Genomic DNA, 23,965 nt, shown 5'->3' with positions numbered 1-23,965 from the left:
AGAACACGCTCAATAGTTTGGACACCTTGGAAAGATCACTCTTTTATTTTTGCAACTCAAACGGAGGGAGTTATCCTAGGTAATTTAAGAGGTGAAAAAAAAAAAGAGGGGCGGGGGGGAGTAGTATTCATCCGTCACTAAATTGCAGGGCCAGACGTAACCATTGTAGAGCCCTATGCGAAACGGATTTCGCGGAGCCAGATTTGGGCAGGCATACGGAAAATAAGTGAAAATTAAGAGTTTGTATTATAAAATAAATTCATCTTTGCATTTTATTTATTCTTTACTACGTACAGATTTACTTAACGAGCCGAGCCTTGCGTATAGCGAAATCATACAGTACATCATAAAAATTCTATTTCCTACATAGATTACGCTCAATAGCAAGAATTACCAAATGTTTCAATCTATCTACGAGAATTGTTGATCTAAAGTAATTCTTCATTAGTTTGAGGCGCGAGAAGCTTCTTTCACTAGATTCTACAATTGCGGGTATTGCATAATGCCGTTTTTTTTATCGTGCGTAGGATTAACGTTTTCCATATTGAATGACATCCCAAAATGACAATTTTCGACTATATATTTCAGGAGATTTGTATGAGTTTTCAAAAGATTTTAATAATTTCCGAATATTTCCAGGACTTTTTCGTATATATTGCAATTTCAGGAGATTTCCAGGACCTCCTGTTAAATCGACAGGAGGCCGCGGGAAATCTGTTATAAGTTATCAAATGGTTTAATTTAATAATTTATACACCTAAAATTAGCGCGGGTCCTATAAAAGTGCGGGGCCACTGCGGTCGCATAGGCTGCAATGGCCTAAGGTCGGCCCTGCAAAATAGCGGCGTATGCTACGCCGCCGGTCGACTAGTTTAAGTAAAAAAAAACATGTGCGCAAAGTCTTAGGAATAGTAGGTAATGCGCCAGTGAATCTCACACTTTTTAGTTTGGATTAATTCTATTTTGATTATGTCATATTTGGCAAATATCAAATTATCGTTCCTTGACATCTGTAAAAAAAAAGGGTGATGCAGCCATTTCACATTTCAAGTAGAAGGGATTGTTTAAACCCACCATCTCTTAAACATGGAACTAGTAGTTTACTTGGACTACACATTTTTTTTCCCACAGTTCAGGCTATTTGCTTATACCTAACTGATATATGCTAACAATTAATAAAACCAATACGTCTTTGGCATAACAACACAAAAGAGTGTATCTATAATAAATATTTTTTTTAAGGCAGAGTGCAGTATTTTAGTTGGCTAGCAGCTAAGATACAACCAACAATTATGAAAAAGATCTATAAAAAACTTACCTTGCCTAGACCGTTGTTTAACATGTGTGCCAGCTCATTGTGGTGGATTAGCCCCCATGGGAAGCTGTTATCATTTTCGTCTATCTCCAGCAGTTCGAAATCGGACATTGCACCACAGCTACCAAGATTGGTGACCACGTTACTAAGGTGGCCCCTTCTGCACTCCTGAACCCCGTGTGCACAACCGTGTTTCTTGCTGCCGTTTTCGTAGGTGGATAAAGCGGCCATCAGGTACATGCCTTGCCACAGCACCTGAAATTTGGGGGCCCTCACGTGCCCCTGTGTTTCCACTTGTCTCTGGGGGTCAGCTGGATGGCTTGCTCCATTGCGAGGACTTGAGCGGTAAAGAATGTACACACTGCCTCTACTCCCAGGAAAGAATCTGTAGATATCTATATGTAGGAAAAAAAGTTAAGCTTACAACTAGATTTTGTGGTATAAAAACTATATTTTTTAAAGTGTATTAATGACACAACCTATGTAAAACTGTAGTTGGAATTTGGTGTCTGTCTAGCTGTATGGAGCATGGAGCAAAATGTCCAAATAGTAGTATATGACTGTGACAAATCAAAAGCTTGCTGTCAGAGTCACTCAATTTTATCACAGCATTAATTATTATTTATTTATTTTATTTTAATTATTTCCCTGTTTGAGGAAATAATTTCTTCACTCGCCCCACCTTTTCCTCTTCTCACTAGACTGAGTCCACCACCTTGGCAGCAACTAGGCCACGGCTTTCACTTATCTCCCCTTGATCAGGAAAAGATAAACACACAGTCTATTTGGCCTTACCCGCCGGATGTCTGACGGTCGCAGTTGACTCCACTTCGGGTGGAATACAAATCACTCTTTCTCCCCCCCCCCTCTTCCACGTCTCTCTTTGATCAAAGAGATCACTCAGATCAACACGCCCCTCAACACTCCAAGGTGCGACTCCCATCTCGAGTCAAATTCACCCACGTGAGAGATTATCTTTAGCCTAGGACATTTCCTGTTTCCGCCCACCTCTTCCGGACCTTTATAAGGTAGGATAAGGCGGGACATACACGCTCATTTCTCTCTCACTGGCAATCGAGTCTGGACTATTTCATTTATTCTTACTCTTAGAGGAATACCTGGTGCCTACCTCAGGTGTCTGCCTATTTGCTATTGAGTATCATCTCCTGCCTACCGGGATCTGCTCAACTATTTGTTTGAATCACCTGCCTACTTATTCGGCATTGGTTGACAACCACTCGTCAACCTATTCAATTGCCTTTTCGGCTCTACTATTTACCTGCCTATTGGCCTACCTGCCTATTTGGCTCTACTACTTGGCGCTATCGGCTCTACTTGCCTGCCTATTCGACAGCCCACCTGTCAACTTAATAGGTACAACGTCCATATAGACCACGTTTCTGTGCGAGACATCATAGCTCCGCAAGATCTCTGCAACTCACTGTACTTATCCTGCTAACTACGCTGCCCACGGCAGATAAGCTCTGCCCGCAGTACACGTGTGCCCACGGTAGCCGTTCCTATCCCCCGTCGTCCATGTAAAACAACAAACATTCTAAACTAGACCAAGAAATTCTAGATCTAGATTTTATAATGATTTTAATTAGAACTTAAATCTAAATCTAGTTTAAAAAATCTAGCTCTAGTGTAAGAAAAAAAAATCTAAATCTAGTGTAAGAAATCTAGCTCTAGTGTAAAAAAAAATCTAGATCTAGTGCAAAAAATCTAGATTAGATCTAAAACTAGATGTCTTTAAAATGCGAGTCACATTACGAGGTTGAATAAACATTACTATACCGAGTTGTTTTAGCATTAAAAGAATTTATTCCATATGACGTCAAAGGACAAAAATCCATTACGTCACACGGCCTAGTTAGACTAAAAAATGTCATCTATACGAGCAGCTTGTCAAGTGTTCATAGACATTGGTGCACCGAGTAAGATCTTTTAGCGTTTCATTTAAAGAATTAACTCCATATGACATCAAAGGAAAAAAATTCCATTATGTCACACGGCCTAGTTAGACTAAAAAATGTCATCTATACGAGCAGCTTGTCGAGTGTTCATAGACATTGGTGCACTGAGTGAGATCTTTTAGCATTTCATTTAAAGAATTAACTCCATATGACGTCAAAGGAAAAAAGTTCCATTACGTCACACGTCCTAGTTAGACTAAAAATGTCATCTATACGAGAAGCTTAGAAGCTTCTCGAGGGATCATAGACATTGGTGCACCAAGTTTGTTCTTTTAGCATTTCATTTGATGGGCTAGTTAGACTTAATATATATACGTTTTTCTAACGTTTTAGTTAGAAAGTTAAATGTAGTGTAAGAGAGAAGTGCGATTTTACATAAATAGAGTTAAACTATTTTTCATAAAAATCCTTAACAACCAATTTTTGTAAATGAGAAAATTATTTGTTTTTATTAGAAGAGGGATTTCAAACATATATTAGCGTTATTAGATTTTTCAGCTAAAATTTGGATAATTTTTGGCGACGATTTGTAAGAAAATTAAGGTAATGTAGGTCGATTTCTTGTTCGAAACAAAATCCGGAACATTATTTACCGATTTAATTACTTTTATTATGTTTCGGCAAGAAAATTAACTGTAAAATAAGTCTAAAAATTGATTTTCAATAATCATTTCTAGTAAATTACTTTCTTATTTTAAAATCCTAAATAACCTATTGTCGATATTTTTGAAAAAAATAAAATTATTTGACATACATTTGTTTTAAGTTATAAATTCACAACAATTGATATTGATAAATAAACTATAGTGACGTAGTGTCAAAGAATATAAGTGTAATATTAGTCAATTATGCGATTTCAAACAATCATTTGACATAATTTATTTTTTATAAAACAAGATCCGGAACAACTTTATAGTTATTGCAATAAAAATCAGTATAGATATTTTTATTTAGCATTTATATGCTATTTACATTACAAAACCGGAATGATATATTAAAGATCATGTGTTTCTTGCAACGTTTAAGCATGGAAATAAAATCTAATATAAGTTAGAACAGCAAACAAATATTTATTGGCATTGATTTGTTTTTCACAAAACATCCAGAACAATCTATTATAGATACTTAAAACTATTGCAATATTTCTGAATTAAAAAGTAAAGGTTAAATCAGAATTACAATAGCCTCTAGTGTTATTTGTTAATCTAATCGTGACGGACAGACCGACCAACAGACAAAACACACAAAAATAATCTTCTTTTATTCGGATGGGGGCACTAAACAAAAATAAATAAAATCTGATTTTTTTTTAAAGTTTAAGGAATTGGTTTAGCACCTGATCATGTTGCGACGTTACGCTACTGCACGAAAATCGCTGCATAAAAAGTCCATTTACAAAAATGTGCATGATATTTACATACAAAGTGCATTATTAGCCTTTATAAACAAACAGAAATGTTTTCTTTTAATTTTAGCAGCTAGTTGACCAGAAAAAACATCTTTAACCATTATTTATATTTATTGTAAACATTTCCTGTACATTTATAAATATATTTGACTTAGTGATACTGAAAATACACAAAAAATGTGTATCTTTGCTAGCATATTGTAACATTGCCTCCCTTACATTTACCTAATTGTTTTAGAATTGGTGTATTTATATGAAAAAAATCGCTTGCATAATTAATTTTATAAATTAAACGGTTTGCTTTTAGAAAACCAAAAGTAGCCGTTGCACCTAAACTTTTCAAGCCGCATTTAATGATGAAATAATATTTTTCCTATCTCTTCTAGTTTTCGAGATCTGAGTGTGACAGACGGACAGACAGACATTTTGCACAAACCTAATAGCAGCTTTTTCCCCTTACGGGGGCCGCTAATAATATTTTTCATATCTCTTCTAGTTTTCGAGATCTGAGTGTGACAGACGGACAGACAGACAGACGGACAGACTGACATTTTGCACAAACCTAATAGCGGCTTTTTCCCCTTACGGGAGCCGCTAAAAATTGAAGGAGAGAAAGTGTTTGATCATGATATGTATTAAACAGAAAAGTCAATCTCTATTTGCTTACAACTTATCACCAACAACAATAAGTTAAACTCCTACTTTCTTTGTAAACTCTAGAGCTATGAAAACATTTCTATATTCAAAGTACAAGAATCACGAGAGAGAAATGTAACATTCATCCGAATAGTCTACATTGATGACTAAAGTCAAAGATCCAAAAGGATGAATGTATATAAACAACTAGAAATTCAAACCCACACTCTGATTTAGGCTCATCCAGCATTTTGTCCAAGACATCATTGCGTAGATATAAATGTGCACAGTGTGCAAACACTGAGTAACCCCATAACATTTCAAGAAGACTTCAACGCAGGAGCTGCTAACTCTTGCCAACTACCACTCACCATAATTCCAACAAAAAGCCTCCACACAGGACCGCATGTAGTAGAAATTAACTACTTCGGCCGGTTAGCCGACAAAATGACTCGAACAAAACAGCGCAATACAAAATAACGCTGACTTTTTTATAATATGTATACCGGATTTTAGTAAATTCCTGGGCAGATTTTTTTGTAGACGCTTCTATTACTTTATCCACACTGGTTCTGAGTTGTTCATACAGGTCTTCATAGTATAAGCACTCATTGATTTCTGTGCCGTACTTATGCACTAAACAGGAAGCCAAATATGTTTGACTCTTCAGGAAACTGTTGGGGCTAAGACCAACTTTTGTACCATATCGAGTGTGATGTTAGATTTTGTGAAGCCAAGTCAAAATGCAGTAAGTTAAGCACAGTATTTCAGGAGACCAGATGGTGTCGTTTGTGTATTCCACCCAAAAGGTCTCTGGTGTAACGTAAAAGATGAAAATCTAGCAGCTACATATCGCCATGATAAAAATGCACGATGCTGTTAGCCCTTTCATTAGTTCCACCTGCAAAGTAAATATCGCATTCGAAGAACTATATGATGCACAGCATCATATTTCCGATAATTAATTTTCCCCCACATTGAAAAAGGTGCCGGTATTTCCAATATTTCCGATAGCATTGTGGAATGTTAGAGATCGAGTTCAGGATTATCTACCACAAACAAACAAGTCAGATGAGGGATGGCACCATGCATTACAGCTGTCTATTGACGGTTATCACCATAATGTCTACACTTTGATCACTCACTTCAGGAGTACACTCAGAAGAGGATTCTTAGATGCAATGCTGGAGAACGAAGTAAAGCTACAAACAAGACAAAGTACTTCCAACTTAACAGACGTCTTGCAGCTATACAGTATGTATTGCCAATGTATGGAAACAAGCCACTGATGGAGTTTCAACGTGGCATTGCATACATTTTGACTTTGTCAAAGTCCTTTTTATAAAGCTCATATCAACTGCCTGTATGGTAAATAGTTTGTACACGTTATTTCTCCCACATCCTATCTCGGATTAACCTGAAATTTTGCACAATTTACCTGACAATACAAGGATCAAAAAGAAAAATTAGTTAATTAACTATTAGTAATCAATTATATTGTTTGGTATATTGAACAAGGGAAAGAAATTGTACTTGACAGATGTGGTAGTATAAGTTAAATAAGTCCCCTTGAGGACTCTTAAGCCCTATGTTTACATATTTTTTTTTTTATGTATTTAAAAAAACGATCATGAAAACATTCACCAAGATACCCCTTCTTCCCTCCCCCATGCCCAACTGGTCCAGACAAGTGACAGGATCATAGCGCAATGAGAAAGATAAAAGCTAAACAAAAAACAATTGATAAAATCGAAAAGATTTATTGTCTAGTTCAATCATACATATAATTACATGACTGATCCAAACTAATTGATATAATTACACTTAATACAAGCTTTGTTTTTTTTTTCAATGTATTTTTAATGTTTTTAATGTTTGTAAATCAGACAAGTATGGAAGCATGCCTGTGTGTTTTCGAAGGGCATTTTTGGAATAGAAATAAATATAACATTTTTGTTTAATGTTATAGATTTCCTGTCCGGTTTAGGTATAATATATATATATATATGTAATATATAATTATTCATTTTTGCTGATTCTATTGATATCTGAAGTGTTTTAAAGTAAAATGAAGGGGAAATAATGATACAATTTAAATATTTGTTCTGCGCTATTTTGTCGGGTCACCACTTACGCTATAGTTCAAAAGAGTAAAGAGAGCTTAACGGGAAACTCCGATGGTTTTGACTATTTTTTTTTTATATAATTTGTGTTTTGATTTACAGATAATGAATATATAATTCTTTTATTTTATTTGCAATAATAAATTAGTAATTGATGTTTTTCTGACGTAATTTTCCTGCGCAGCCAAAACGGTCAGACTTTCACCGGGTTTCTATGTGATGTCACACAGACCTATCAATTTAATCTATTGACTTACTGTATAACGGAAAACCATACAGTAAAGTTTACATTCTCGTAAAAGAAATATATCTTTGTCTATGCAGTTAGATCCAGATCTTGTAAGCAAAGAAAATAGGGTGTTAAAAGTAGATTTACATGCTTGACTAACAACGGCACTATAAACACTATCGCTTAGTTTTCTTGTCATGACTGACTACACGTAGTCTAGGCTAGCCTTACACTGACCAGTTTGTTCTAATCAGTCAGACACACGATCTATTTACTTCTTGTGGCAAAGAGAGGCTTAGATGAAAATATTACTTTTTTTTCTCGAGTTGGTTATCCTAATGCTTTTAGATCTATCTATATATAACTGTACCATAGCTCTGGACTAGGCCGTCACTAAGCCTAACTGCTACTGTAAGAATGAAGCGATACGATTGGTTAAATTTAGTTTCCTTTTCAGTATTGTTGAGAGAAATGACGTATGCCTAACCTAAAAACAAAATCTCAAAGAACCCCCTTTCTTTTTTTTTTTTGGATGTCAAGAATTTACTGTATAATTTATTAAATATAAATGTTTCTAAGCATTTAAATAAAAAATGGTAAAATGTTTACTATTACAACTTTTTACGCAGAATTTAAATATGTTAACAACTCAAATTTGAAAAACCATCAGAGCTTCCCTTTAAAGAATTTTAGATTTTAGTTTCGAAAATGGCGATAGGATTTTTGAAAGTGTTTTTAATTCAGAAAAACCTTTATGGATGCTTAATATTAAGACCGTTGGAAACAAGTTGTTTAGAACTGAAAAGTATCATGTGATGGTAGTGGTACTTCTCCTTTACAGCATAAAAGGCATCATAGATCATCAAGGATTTAGTGTACATGCTTTCAACGCATTGTACTGACACACGACATAACGAAGCTGTGAACGAACAATTGACTGGAGAGCCGAAATTACTTTTAAAAATTTCATTTGAAGGTCTACTCTCTTCCATGAACTGTAAGGTGGTCGGCGTAACAGAGGTGCCCGATAGAAACGTTTTAAAGACCAGCTTGGGCTCCATTAAATTTAACTGACCTAAAAGAGGCAGATTCGGAACAAGACAGCTGGAGATACATATTTTAGACCAAAAGAAAATCTATTGATGAGGACAGACGTAGACGGTAAAAGAATCTAAATCGACCACCTGCAAGACAATGGTTATGTCTGCGGTGGATGTGGCAAAATATGTCGGTCGCATATGGGTATTCGTAAACACATGAAATACTTCACTCAACAATCTTCGGACTCGAAGACAAGCCAAAGCATAAATAGAAATATCATCTGTATTTTTAAAGCAAATTCTTTCTTTCTTGTATGTCTTTTCCGCTTCTTTTTAGATGCGCTCTAAACAAAGCAATGTTACAAAGATAGTTTGTGTGGAATCACAAACTCACAATCGGCCACCGAAGTGGTCCACCCAGGCAGGTAAAAAGGCGGCTTTCAATATTTTCAGCAAAAATATCAAGCTATGAATAAAAAACTCTCAACTACCACAAGCCTATCTCCGACAATACAAAAAGACGTGAACGTATCGATAGTTTTGCAAACATTATTTTATTGTTAGACCGACAGACCACGACAACTTCCGAAGACATGATTCATGATAAAACATGATATGGAGATACGAGCGTATATTATTTTTATTATTATTAACATTGCTTTTTTTTTTTTGTAAAAAAAAAATAGGTGCCGGTACTCAGTAATGGATTGCCTAATTTTAACTACTAATAAATTAATAATTAATGTTAAAATGCAAGAAAAGTAATAATTTTCCTCCACATTGAAAAAGGTGCCGGTACGCCGTACCGGTGCGTACCGTCAGAAAAAAAGCACTGATTATTAAGAAGATTGTGTTGTCAGGTAAAAGAAATAACTGCAAAATTCCAGCATGATCCGAGGTTGGGTGACGGAGAAATAATGTGTAATAACTTTTTACCACACAGAGTGAGTTGATAAAAGCTTTGTAAAAATAATATTAGAATTTAAGGGCCAAAAATATGTGTGCATGTGTGTGTCAGGGCGTTCGAAATCAAAGTCATGTTAGGAAATTACGATGCACATGGTAAAAAATAAAAGAGGGAGGACTTCCAGAGAGAGAGAAAAAAAAAGGGGGGGGGGAGAGAAAAGGACATAGAAACAAAGCAGGAGGTTTAATATTTTCATAATTCACGGACTAAAAAGTATGTTAAGGGATATGTTAAAATGTGGCCCGACTATTAGAAATCAAAAAAAAAAAAAAAAAGAGGATGCTCTGGAAACAATTAAAAATATAAATATATATGGTGTTAACTCTGATATAACACCAATTAAAATGATATAAACTCGCTGAAAGGCATCAGCAGTGCATGATTCATCAGTTCTCCAACCACACCCAGCCCTTCATGCGGAGAGACACGAAAAATTTCCCTTTCCCTTTTTTAGAAATGGAAATCAATGAGGAGAGAGAGAGAGAAAGCTCAACAAAAGCTGTCAATGACGTGGTACGCACTGTTCGCATGACATCCTCTCTCAATCGGACTGAAGTGCAAAGAGAAACAATGAAAGGAAAGGTTGTTATTGTTTTTGACAAAACAACTAATAACAGCATGCGAAAATGTGAAGTTCATTTGTTAATATTGCTCACCTATGTGAGTGTGTTCACGAAATGATTGGCGAAAACGCAGTGACAAAATTATGCTCAAAAATCTAAACTATATGTACAAAAAAAATGTACTGTTAGATCGTCTTTAGATTTTTGTAATATTTTTGCTTCTAATATGTCCTATTTGAGCGATATTTCAATATGGCGACATTGACATTATTTGTGTTTTGTTTTTTTTATTTCAAAATCTTCCTCTTTATTTTCTTATTATTTCTTTTGGTTCCATTACATCCATACCACATGTTTTGTTTTCATACGGTAACGCTTTCTTTCTCTGTCATCTGTTCTGCGCCTGGTGCTTTGTGCTTTCTCAGTAATGAACTGGAAAAAGTATACAGTCAATGACTTTTGTATTCAGAGTCACTTAATTCTATGTTCTGTGGCCAATGTTGGTTATTGAGGAAAAAATAAATAAAGATGACATTGCGGGTACAAAAGGAGTAAATTATTGGGGCCATGTTTCATTAATTTTGAAAAGACACGAATACAATGCAGATCATATAATAAAAGTTTAAAAAATAACAGAACTATTACTTGCTCTAGAAAATAAAACAACAATAGATGCAACTCAGTAAACGTTGTGATACTGAAAAGCAGCATTGGAAATCTGTTATAGAACGAATTATTCAGTAATTAAGTCCCGGTATCTGTCTCGGCAATGTCTCGCTTGAAAAGGATCCTCCAATCGTTTATTTGACACCGAAAAAAAACAATGGAAATTGTTTGCAATTAATACAGAATATTTCAAAATTTGATACTATTATGGCAGAACATCTTCGACGTATTCAACATTCCAGCTATAAAAATGTACCTCATTATATTGGATCAGAAATACAAAAATGAAATTATTTTATTAATAGCAAGTGAAATGGAAAATAAAATCATTTAAATCGTGCGAGAATCCAAATACTTTTCCATAATATTAAATTGTACACCAGATGTGTCTCATACCGAATAGTTTACAATTAGTATTCGTTCTGTTTCTTGTACACCTCATGTAGAAATACATGAACATTTTCTAGGGTTTTGCCCAATTAATGATACAAGTGGAGAAGGACATTGTGACTACATAATAGAAACAATTGCAAACTTAAAACTGGAAATAAAAAATCTAAGAGGACAGGGATACGATAACGGCTCGAATATGAAATGGAAAAAAAGAATGGTCTACAAAAGAAAATTTGGGATTTAAATCCTAGGGCGTTTTTTTGTACCATGTTCATCTCACAGTCTTAACTTAGTAGTTAATGATGCCGCAAAAATATCATTTGCAACCGTATTTTTTTTTACATTGTTCAAAAGCTATGTGTGTTTTTCTCTACTTCCAATTCAAGATGCAACGCTTTGACAACAAAATTATCAAAATTCACTTTGAAACCTTTATCTATAACACGATGGGAAAGTCGAATAGAGGCAATAATTCCTCTCAAAACACAAATTGGTGAAATTTATGATACATTGGTGTAGGTTAGTGAAGATGACTCGAAAGACATGAATACTATAGCTTTGGCGAATTGTCTTGGCACTAAACTAAAGGATTTCAAATATATCTGTTATGTTGTTATATGGAATACTATTGTTAAATCGAATCAACATCGTCAGTAAATTGTTGCAGCAGACTAAATTGAATTTTTTATCAGCATTGGAAGCATTGAAAAAGTAAAAAATTATTTTATAGACCTAAGATCTGATGAAAATTTGGTTAAAATTACGTTGGAAGCAAGAGAACTGGCTTCTGTAATAGACTCTGATACAGAATTTTCGCGATCACAAATTTCTCGGATAAGAAAAAGAAAACGTATGTTCAATGACAAGTATTGTGATGAAAGTGTTAATGACAAGTATTGTGATGAAAGTGTTAATGACAAGTATTGTGATGAAAGTGTTAATGACAAGTATTGTGATGAAAGTGTTAATGACAATTATTGTGATGAAAGTGTTAATGACAAGTATTGTGATGAAAGTGTTAATGACAAGTATTGTGATGAAAGTGTTAATGACCCTGAAAACAATTTTAAAATGTTCTATTTCTATGCCATACTTGATACAACGATAAATGCATTAAATGACAGATTTGAGATGTTGAAAGATCATACAGACATTTTTTAACTGTATATAAAATAAGTAACATTAAAAATATGAGCAACGATGATTTACAAAAACATTGTTCTAATCTGCAGTTGAAACTAACTGATCCTTCGACAAACCAAACTGATAGAAATGGAAAGAGCTGTATAAAGAACTAAGAGCAATCGAAAATTATTTAAACTCTGAAATGGGTCATGTTAAAGTACTTGAATATATTTGTAAATAATAAAAATAATTTATCCTCAACCTGCTCAAATTTAGTAACTGTCCTGCGAAAGGTCATTTTCAAAATTAAAACTGATAAAAATTACCTAAGATCAACAATGTCAAAAGAAGGACTATCGGCGCTAGAGATATCAATAGAACACCTGATAAGTGAATCACTCGATTTAGAATCGCTCATTAAAAAATGTGCTTCACAGAAAGCAAGGAAGAAATTTTAAATTATTTGATTTAAATACTTGAACTTTATAGCTATACTTAATTTGTGATCTGACTGCCCCTAAGTACAATGTGCGTTGCATGTCAGCTTTGGAACCCCACTTTGTGCTGGCCAGCTTTCTTAGTAACTCTAACTTCTCCGAGGCTTTCCTTTCAACATCCTGGATATGCTGGAGCATTGACAGTTTTCTATCCAGGGTCACCCCTAGATATTTTGGTGTATTTTCACGTTGGAGTCGCAGCCCACCGAGTTGAAGCTCGAATGGAGCCTTAAGAATGTCGATTTCTAGGCTGAACAGGGACCAGGTCGTTTGGGCAACGTTTATCTGAATCTGCCATTTGTCGCAATACGAGGAGATGGTTTGGAGGTCTGCTTGTAATGCCACCTGAATATGGTCGGCTTTCTTCCCGGTTGACCAGAGGACAATGTCATCCGCATAAAGCAGTTTTTTGGACCGCAGTAAGCTGAACAAATCATTAAGATAGGCCATGAAAAGTGTGCAGAACAGGGGGTTGGGGCAGGCCATTAAGTTGTTGTTTTGGCTTGCTAAGGGAGTGCTGGTATTTTGTACGTGTGCTCCTCCCAGACAGAAAGGATTGTATCCAATTGTATATCTTTCCCCGCACACCCATGGCTCTAAGTTTAAGATAGAGGCCTTGCTCCCACACGGGGTCATAAGCCTGTTTTAAGTCTATAAATACTGCATATGTGCTTTCGAACCTCTGAAACCCATCGGCCACCTCCTAAGCGAATATCGTGACCTGGTCAATCGGGTTCAAGCCTGCCTAAAGCCGGCCTGCTCTGGCGCTAGCATACCGGCACTCTCAAAGGACCATACAAGCCGCTCGTTATCCATGCGCTCAGCAATTTTGCCAAGGGTTGAGGTTAGTGAAATGGGTCTTTGCCCTTCTTGAGGACTGGTACAATGATTGCACGTTTCCAGGCCCCGGGCAGTCTGGACTCTGCCCAGGTTCGATTCATAAAATCCAGGGTTTACCTCTCGCAATGCCCCCGAGGTGTTTTACCATCTCAGGGGTAACCTTGTCTGGCCCCGGAGCTTTTCGTTTCTTACACTTAGCAATCGCTCTGTCCAGCTCAGCACGACAGAAGGGCGCATTGCACGTTGCTTGGCTTTCAGGCTCATCTGGCTTCCTCTTTTACGTTCTTTGTTGAGGGCTTTGGACATGGCTAACGTTGTATCCTGTCTGGAAAATGTCGAAAACGAAATGATCGAAAATAGACATGTGCAGTGCACAAACCCTCACTTTTGCAAATAAATCGCGTCAAAACGAGGTAAAATCAACAACACGGCAAGTTGTCCAAATTCATGTAATGTCCGGAATAAATAAACTACTCTAAATATCACGCACAATTTTTAAAATGGACTTTTTATGCAGCGACTTTCGTGCAGTAGCGTAACGACGCGGCATGATATGGTGCTAAACTAATTCCTTAAAAAAAAAAAATAATCAGATTTTATTTATTTTTTGTTTAGCGCCCCGATCAGGATAAAAGCCGCTTTTTTTGTGCGTTTTGTCTGTCCGTCACGTTTACATAAAAAACAACACTAAACGCTATTGATTTAACCTTCAATGTTCCTTCCAAAAAATTGCAATAGTTTTAAGTACCTATAATAGATTGTTCCGAATGTTTTTGTGAAAAACAAATCAATGCCAACGAATTTTTGTTTGCTCTTCTAACTTATATTACATGTAAACTGTGAACTATGAAGAACTATGAAGTTGTTCCGGAAGTTGTTTTATTAAAAAAATGTATGTCAAATGATTATTTGAAATAGCATCATTGACTTACATTACCCTTATATTCTTGGACAATAAGTCACTATAGTTTAATTATATCGATATCAAATTGTTCCGTATTTTCAACTTAAAACAAATTTATGTCAAATGACTTTTTTTTGTTTAAAAAATATCGACAATAGGTTGTTCAGGAATTTAAAATAAGAAAGTAATTTACTAGAAACGATTATTGAAAAACACTTTTTAGACTTACTTTACATTGAATTTTCTAGCTGTAACATAACAGTAGTTTTTTTGTTTTTTTTTTATCTGTAAAGAATGTTCCGGATTTGGTTTTGAAAAAGAAATCAACCTACATTACTTACATTTTCTTACAAATCGTCGCCAAAATTGTTCCAAATTTTGTATGAAAAATCTACTAACACAAATAACTGTTTGAAATCCCTTTTCTAATAAATAAAACAAATAATGTTCTTCTCATTTGTATATCGAATATCGGTTGTTCCGGATTTGTATGAAAAACATTTTAACTCTATTTATGTAAAATTGCACTTTTGTCGTATATTACATTTAATTTTCTAGCTAAACGTTTTAGAATCTAATTATCGTTAATATTATGTTCCGATTTTTAAGGAAAACGACATCCTAACACCTAAATATGGTATAAAAATTTGAGTTTTTAGTTTTTGGCACATCGGCACAATTTAGGCCATATCGTGCTCTGTCCACGAGTGCATGGGCGTACCGACGCCATCAGTGATCACCCTCGAGATTCACAAACAAGGGCGAAAATTTAAGGTAAGTAATCTGTATAACATCCCCCCCCCAGCATGAAATCGGCCTAGAAATTGACAGCACAAATATCAATTCTCAGAATGTCATCGCGGGCGATTTCAACGCAGTGTCCACAGTGGGGATATGACGTAACTGAATCGTCAGGACTTAAATTACATGAACTGCTCAAATCTCTTTAGCTTATAAAAACATACATCCAAATCAGAGCCCTCCGTATCCGTATAGTTTTCTTTCTATTGGGGTGTTTTGGGGCCAGTGTCTTGTACGGGCTTCATGGTAAAGAGAACAGTTTTGAAGGATATGATCAGCATTCTCTGGTGATACTCCACATGGGCTGATTTCACTGGTTCCAATTTTGAGCATCCGGTACATATGTTGTCTCATTCTGTTCTGTCCGGTCCTGAGTCGAAAGCTTATAATAGGCTTCGTCTTTCTTGGGATTTGGATGAGAGCTTGTCCATTTCTCATTTATTTTATTTACTATCAGTTTTTTTCATTTCTTCTGGATAGAGTGCAATGTTTAATTGTGAGTTTGTTCTAACATTCTTGGCGAGTGTGTCAGCCTTCTCATTTCCTTCTAGTTCTATTTGTGCTGGTATCCATAGAAAACAGTTTTCCAAGCTTTGGAGGATTGTTTTCGCAACGGTTAAAAAGACAATCTGACTGTGTGGGGTACTTGGATGATTTGCGAGCATGGTAGCAGCTAATTCTGGTGCTTCCCTTTCTGCTCTGAGGCTGTCAGAGAGCTCTCCAGTTGCAATGTATTTTTCTAGTTTTTCTCCATCGGGTCATTCGATGAGTATTCCAGTTCCTACATTTATGGTGGCTTTATGACATGAGCCAACCATGTAAACTCTGATCCACAGATTGCTAGAATAATGAGTTTGTAGAAAAGAGTTCACTATTTCCTTGAGCTCTGCTGGAATGTAGTCAGATTTTTTCGTTATATTTTCAATATGGTCTCTTATAGTAGGAAGAGAGCTTTCGTCCCAGGGTGGAGATTCATTATGATGTATTGCGGATTCCAGAGTTATTTTTTCAAGTTGGTGTTTCTTTTTTAGGTTTAGAGATTCCTGTATGACATTAGTCCTTTTGAGACGGTTTCTAGTACCAGCTTTGTGGATCTAAGTCCTTATCGGGTGCCTCTCCAAGACCTCCAATTTAGTGAATTGGGAAAGGATTTGTATCTCTTCTTTCATCCAGAGAGACCAGGGCAGCAGTTTCCTCCTTAGCTGTTATAGGTGTTGTTTTGATTGCTTCTGTCATCATCTTTAGACCAATGTTTTGAACCTTGTCTATTTTTCTTAGTTAGGTTTGGGCTGAGCCCCATGCTGTGGCACCATACTCTAGAACAGGTCTTATGTAACTGGTATTGGTCTTTTTTAGGATGTTGTGTTTAGCTCCCCAGTCTGTGCCAGCTAATATATATATATATATATATATATATATATATATATATATATATATATATATATATATATATATATATATATATTATAAAGTAGAATGTGAGGGGTATGTATGTATGTTACTTATAGACATCAAAACCGCTTGACCAATCTTGATAAAACTAGGCAGGAATGTTCCTTGGGTACCAACTTAGACCGTAGTGTATGTATTGTAGCCCTAAAACAAACTTAAGACCCTCAAAAAAAATATAGTTGTCCGACTCTATTACAGCTATAGTATTTTATGGATCTAGGCCATGTCTACAATGTTGACATGAGAAAAGATAGAAAGGATTTAGACCTAGATTTAATTTTAAGAAATACACTTTGCGCAGATAGTTTTTTACTTTGACACGTGAAAATACAAAAGAAGATTCATTGATTTCATTATGTAATAAAATTAACCTTCAATTTTGTGTTTCAAAAGCATTTTTTACATAAATTAGTTCCTGATATCTGTGACTACAGATTTCCTGACGAACATTTTTTCATTAGACAATACCGTAATGAATCGCGTACTAAATATTAATTCGTTTAATTGTTTACTTTATAATCCCATCCCTAGATCTAAAACTCTAATCCAACTCTAAGATGATAAAACTTCTCTTCGCACAGATAGTTTTATACTTTAACACATAAATATATTAATTTAAGTCCATTCATTTCATATATTGATCAAATAAACATTCAAATTTGGTTTTCTAAAGCTACATTCGCCTACGAAAGCTGCGAAACCGAGTTGAGATAGGCCTAGATCTATATTCATTCATGAATCGCGTACTAAATATAATTTCGTTTAATTGTTCACTTTATAATCCCATTCATTTAACAAAGCTATCGCTCTTTTCGTTTTTAATAGATAAGAATGTATCGACTTCGGGTAAACCCATTTTCGCAAACCTAATTTTATTTTCGTAGCGAAAGAGAAATAACGTGAAAGGATCATTAGCTACGTTTAACATACATCTAAATCCAATCCACTAGATTATTCAAAAGCATTTTTTACATAAATTAGTTCCTGATATCTACAGATTTCCTGGCGAACATTCTTTCATTAGACATTACCAAATGGTTACACATTAACACATCTCTCTTCTGAGGTCTGAGTCTATTCCTAGGCCTAGGTCTAAAACTCTTACTGAACTCTAAGATGATAAAACTTCTTTTCGCAAAGATAGTTTTATGCTTTAACACATAAACATACTAATTATTGTCCATTCATTTCATATTTTAATCAAATTAACATTCAAATTTGTTTTTCTAAAGCATTTTAATACATTCGTTCGATGTTCGTTAAAGCTGCGTAGCCGTGTTGAGATAGGCCTATATTCATTCATGAAAAAAAGTTCACGCATGCGCAGCACAGAACTCTAGATTAGTGTAGATTTAGATCTATGTCTACCTCAAGATCTACTTTATACTTTATACACATGAACATACAAAATTTAGTCTATTCATCTCAAATTTTAATCAAATATATGTAGGCCTACAAGCAAATGTTTTAATTTGAAAAAAAAAATGGATTTAATTAAGCCTATTAGCTATTTTGATTTGATAGCTTCATTCACACTATTTTTACATTGACACATTCGCTTTACTTATTACATTATTATTTCGTTTAATTGTTTACAAAACACTCTCAGTGACTATATCGACAGTAATGCGCAAATAAAGACCCGCGGGTCGCGGGTAACATATGTCTAGTATACTATAAAGTAGAATGTGAGGTGTATGTATGTTACTTATAGACATCAAAACCGCTTCACCAATCTTGATAAAACTTGGCAGGAATGTTTCTTGGGTACCAACTTAGACCTTAGTGTATCTATTGTAGCCCTAAAACAAACTTAAGACCCTAAAAAAAAAATAAAGTTGTCCGACTCTATTACAGCTATAGTATTTTATGGATTTAGGCCATGTCTACAATGTTGACATAGAAAAGATCGAAAGGATTTAGACCTAGATCTAATTTTTAGAAATACACTTTGCGCAGATAGTTTTTTACTTTGACACATGAAAATACAAAAGAAGATCCATTGATTTTATTATATAATAAAATTAACCTTCAATTTTGTGTTTCAAAAGCATTTTTTAAATTAATTAGTTCGTTATATCTGTGACTGCAGATTTCCTGACAAACTTTCTTTCATTAGACAATACCGTAATGAATCGCTTACTAAAAATTAATTCGTTTAATTGTTTACTTTATAATCCCATCCCTAGATCTAAAACTCTAATTCAACTCTAAGATGATAAAACTTCTCTTCGCACAGATAGTTTTATACTTTAACACATGAACATACTAATTAGAGTCCATTCATTTCATATTTTGATCAAATAAACATTCAAATTTGGTTTTCTAAAGCATTATTTTTAAGAGACTACATTCGTTTACAAAAGCTGCAAAGCCGAGTTGAGATAGGCCTAGATCTATATTCATTCATGAATCGCGTACTAAAAATTATTTCGTTTAATTGTTCACTTTATAATCCCATTCATTTAACAAAGCTATCGCTCTTTTCGTTTTTAATAGATATGAATGTATCGACTTCGGGTAAACCCATTTTCGCAAAACTAATTTTATTTTCGTAGCGAAAGAGAAATAACGTGAAAGGATCATTAGCTAAGTTTAACATACATCTAAATCCAATCCATTAGTAAACACAAACTTAGACCCGCAGGCCGCGGGTAATGCCAGGCTAGTCTATATTATAAAGTAGAATGTGTGGAGTATGTATGTATGTATGTATGTTACTTATAGACATCAAAACCGCTTGACCAATCTTGATAAAACTAGGCAGGAATGTTCCTTGGGTACCAACTTAGACCTTAGTGAATGTATTGTAGCCCTAAAACAAATGTAAGACCCTCAAAAAAAAAATAAAGTTGTCCGACTCTATTACAGCTATAGTATTTTATGGATCTAGGCCATGTCTACAATGTTGACATGAGAAAAGATAGAAAGGATTTAGACCTAGATCTAATTTTAAGAAATACACTTTGCGCAGATAGTTTTTTACTTTGACACATGAAAAGACAAAAGAAGATCCATTGATTTCATTATATAATAAAATTAACCTTCAATTTTGTGTTTCAAAAGCATTTTTTACATTAATTAGTTCCTTATATCTGTGATTACAGATTTCCTGACGAACATTCTTTCATTAGACAATTCCGTAATGAATCGCGTACTAAATATTAATTCGTTTAATTGTTTACTTTATAATCCCATCCCTAGATCTAAAACTCTAATTCAACTCTAAGATGATAAAACTTCTCTTCGCACAGATAGTTTTATACTTTAACACATAAACATATTAATTAAAGTCCATTCATTTCATATTTTGATCAAATAAACATTCAAATTTGGTTTTCTAAAGCTACATTCGCCTACGAAAGCTGCGAAACCGAGTTGAGATAGGCCTAGATCTATATTCATTCATGAATCGCGTACTAAATATAATTTCGTTTAATTGTTCACTTTATAATCCCATTCATTTAACAAAGCTATCGCTCTTTTCGTTTTTAATAGATAAGAATGTATCGACTTCGGGTAAACCCATTTTCGCAAACCTAATTTTATTTTCGTAGCGAAAGAGAAATAACGTGAAAGGATCATTAGCTACGTTTAACATACATCTAAATCCAATCCACTAGATTATTCAAAAGCATTTTTTACATAAATTAGTTCCTGATATCTACAGATTTCCTGGCGAACATTCTTTCATTAGACATTACCAAATGGTTACACATTAACACATCTCTCTTCTGAGGTCTGAGTCTATTCCTAGGCCTAGGTCTAAAACTCTTACTGAACTCTAAGATGATAAAACTTCTTTTCGCAAAGATAGTTTTATGCTTTAACACATAAACATACTAATTATTGTCCATTCATTTCATATTTTAATCAAATTAACATTCAAATTTGTTTTTCTAAAGCATTTTAATACATTCGTTCGATGTTCGTTAAAGCTGCGTAGCCGTGTTGAGATAGGCCTATATTCATTCATGAAAAAAAGTTCACGCATGCGCAGCACAGAACTCTAGATTAGTGTAGATTTAGATCTATGTCTACCTCAAGATCTACTTTATACTTTATACACATGAACATACAAAATTTAGTCTATTCATCTCAAATTTTAATCAAATATATGTAGGCCTACAAGCAAATGTTTTAATTTGAAAAAAAAAAATGGATTTAATTAAGCCTATTAGCTATTTTGATTTGATAGCTTCATTCACACTATTTTTACATTGACACATTCGCTTTACTTATTACATTATTATTTCGTTTAATTGTTTACAAAACACTCTCAGTGACTATATCGACAGTAATGCGCAAATAAAGACCCGCGGGTCGCGGGTAACATATGTCTAGTATACTATAAAGTAGAATGTGAGGTGTATGTATGTTACTTATAGACATCAAAACCGCTTCACCAATCTTGATAAAACTTGGCAGGAATGTTTCTTGGGTACCAACTTAGACCTTAGTGTATCTATTGTAGCCCTAAAACAAACTTAAGACCCTAAAAAAAAAATAAAGTTGTCCGACTCTATTACAGCTATAGTATTTTATGGATTTAGGTCATGTCTACAATGTTGACATAGAAAAGATCGAAAGGATTTAGACCTAGATCTAATTTTTAGAAATACACTTTGCGCAGATAGTTTTTTACTTTGACACATGAAAATACAAAAGAAGATCCATTGATTTTATTATATAATAAAATTAACCTTCAATTTTGTGTTTCAAAAGCATTTTTTAAATTAATTAGTTCGTTATATCTGTGACTGCAGATTTCCTGACAAACTTTCTTTCATTAGACAATACCGTAATGAATCGCTTACTAAAAATTAATTCGTTTAATTGTTTACTTTATAATCCCATCCCTAGATCTAAAACTCTAATTCAACTCTAAGATGATAAAACTTCTCTTCGCACAGATAGTTTTATACTTTAACACATGAACATACTAATTAGAGTCCATTCATTTCATATTTTGATCAAATAAACATTCAAATTTGGTTTTCTAAAGCATTATTTTTAAGAGACTACATTCGTTTACAAAAGCTGCAAAGCCGAGTTGAGATAGGCCTAGATCTATATTCATTCATGAATCGCGTACTAAAAATTATTTCGTTTAATTGTTCACTTTATAATCCCATTCATTTAACAAAGCTATCGCTCTTTTCGTTTTTAATAGATATGAATGTATCGACTTCGGGTAAACCCATTTTCGCAAAACTAATTTTATTTTCGTAGCGAAAGAGAAATAACGTGAAAGGATCATTAGCTAAGTTTAACATACATCTAAATCCAATCCATTAGTAAACACAAACTTAGACCCGCAGGCCGCGGGTAATGCCAGGCTAGTCTATATTATAAAGTAGAATGTGTGGAGTATGTATGTATGTATGTATGTTACTTATAGACATCAAAACCGCTTGACCAATCTTGATAAAACTAGGCAGGAATGTTCCTTGGGTACCAACTTAGACCTTAGTGAATGTATTGTAGCCCTAAAACAAATGTAAGACCCTCAAAAAAAAAATAAAGTTGTCCGACTCTATTACAGCTATAGTATTTTATGGATCTAGGCCATGTCTACAATGTTGACATGAGAAAAGATAGAAAGGATTTAGACCTAGATCTAATTTTAAGAAATACACTTTGCGCAGATAGTTTTTTACTTTGACACATGAAAAGACAAAAGAAGATCCATTGATTTCATTATATAATAAAATTAACCTTCAATTTTGTGTTTCAAAAGCATTTTTTACATTAATTAGTTCCTTATATCTGTGATTACAGATTTCCTGACGAACATTCTTTCATTAGACAATTCCGTAATGAATCGCGTACTAAATATTAATTCGTTTAATTTTTTACTTTATAATCCCATCCCTAGATCTAAAACTCTAATTCAACTCTAAGATGATAAAACTTCTCTTCGCACAGATAGTTTTATACTTTAACACATAAACATATTAATTAAAGTCCATTCATTTCATATTTTGATCAAATAAACATTCAAATTTGGTTTTCTAAAGCTACATTCGCCTACGAAAGCTGCGAAACCGAGTTGAGATAGGCCTAGATCTATATTCATTCATGAATCGCGTACTAAATATAATTTCGTTTAATTGTTCACTTTATAATCCCATTCATTTAACAAAGCTATCGCTCTTTTCGTTTTTAATAGATAAGAATGTATCGACTTCGGGTAAACCCATTTTCGCAAACCTAATTTTATTTTCGTAGCGAAAGAGAAATAACGTGAAAGGATCATTAGCTACGTTTAACATACATCTAAATCCAATCCACTAGATTATTCAAAAGCATTTTTTACATAAATTAGTTCCTGATATCTACAGATTTCCTGGCGAACATTCTTTCATTAGACATTACCAAATGGTTACACATTAACACATCTCTCTTCTGAGGTCTGAGTCTATTCCTAGGCCTAGGTCTAAAACTCTTACTGAACTCTAAGATGATAAAACTTCTTTTCGCAAAGATAGTTTTATGCTTTAACACATAAACATACTAATTATTGTCCATTCATTTCATATTTTAATCAAATTAACATTCAAATTTGTTTTTCTAAAGCATTTTAATACATTCGTTCGATGTTCGTTAAAGCTGCGTAGCCGTGTTGAGATAGGCCTATATTCATTCATGAAAAAAAGTTCACGCATGCGCAGCACAGAACTCTAGATTAGTGTAGATTTAGATCTATGTCTACCTCAAGATCTACTTTATACTTTATACACATGAACATACAAAATTTAGTCTATTCATCTCAAATTTTAATCAAATATATGTAGGCCTACAAGCAAATGTTTTAATTTGAAAAAAAAAATGGATTTAATTAAGCCTATTAGCTATTTTGATTTGATAGCTTCATTCACACTATTTTTACATTGACACATTCGCTTTACTTATTACATTATTATTTCGTTTAATTGTTTACAAAACACTCTCAGTGACTATATCGACAGTAATGCGCAAATAAAGACCCGCGGGTCGCGGGTAACATATGTCTAGTATACTATAAAGT

General features: G+C 34.1%; 1 protein-coding gene across 6 annotated transcripts in view; it reads right to left on the bottom strand.

Moving 5' to 3' along the window:
- Nucleotides 1-23,965, bottom strand: part of LOC106070961 (serine-rich adhesin for platelets-like) — an 82,542-nt gene that overhangs the window by 42,547 nt on the left and 16,030 nt on the right. For 4 of the 6 annotated variants that reach the window (XM_056033876.1, XM_056033874.1, XM_056033879.1 and 1 more), the window contains exon 2: nt 1,319-1,700. In XM_056033876.1, coding sequence (XP_055889851.1) covers nt 1,319-1,555 — 237 coding nt within the window. In that variant the 5' untranslated portion in view covers nt 1,556-1,700. Of the gene's footprint in view, nt 1-1,318; nt 1,711-23,965 lie in introns of all 6 variants that reach the window. The other 2 variants (XM_056033877.1, XM_056033875.1) reach the window with 1 other exon arrangement.

This window comes from Biomphalaria glabrata, chromosome 6, assembly GCF_947242115.1.
Source record: "Biomphalaria glabrata chromosome 6, xgBioGlab47.1, whole genome shotgun sequence".
Lineage (NCBI taxonomy): Eukaryota > Metazoa > Mollusca > Gastropoda > Planorbidae > Biomphalaria > Biomphalaria glabrata.
Note: the sequence above shows the minus strand (reverse complement) of the source record. Positions and strands in the feature narration are given on the sequence as shown.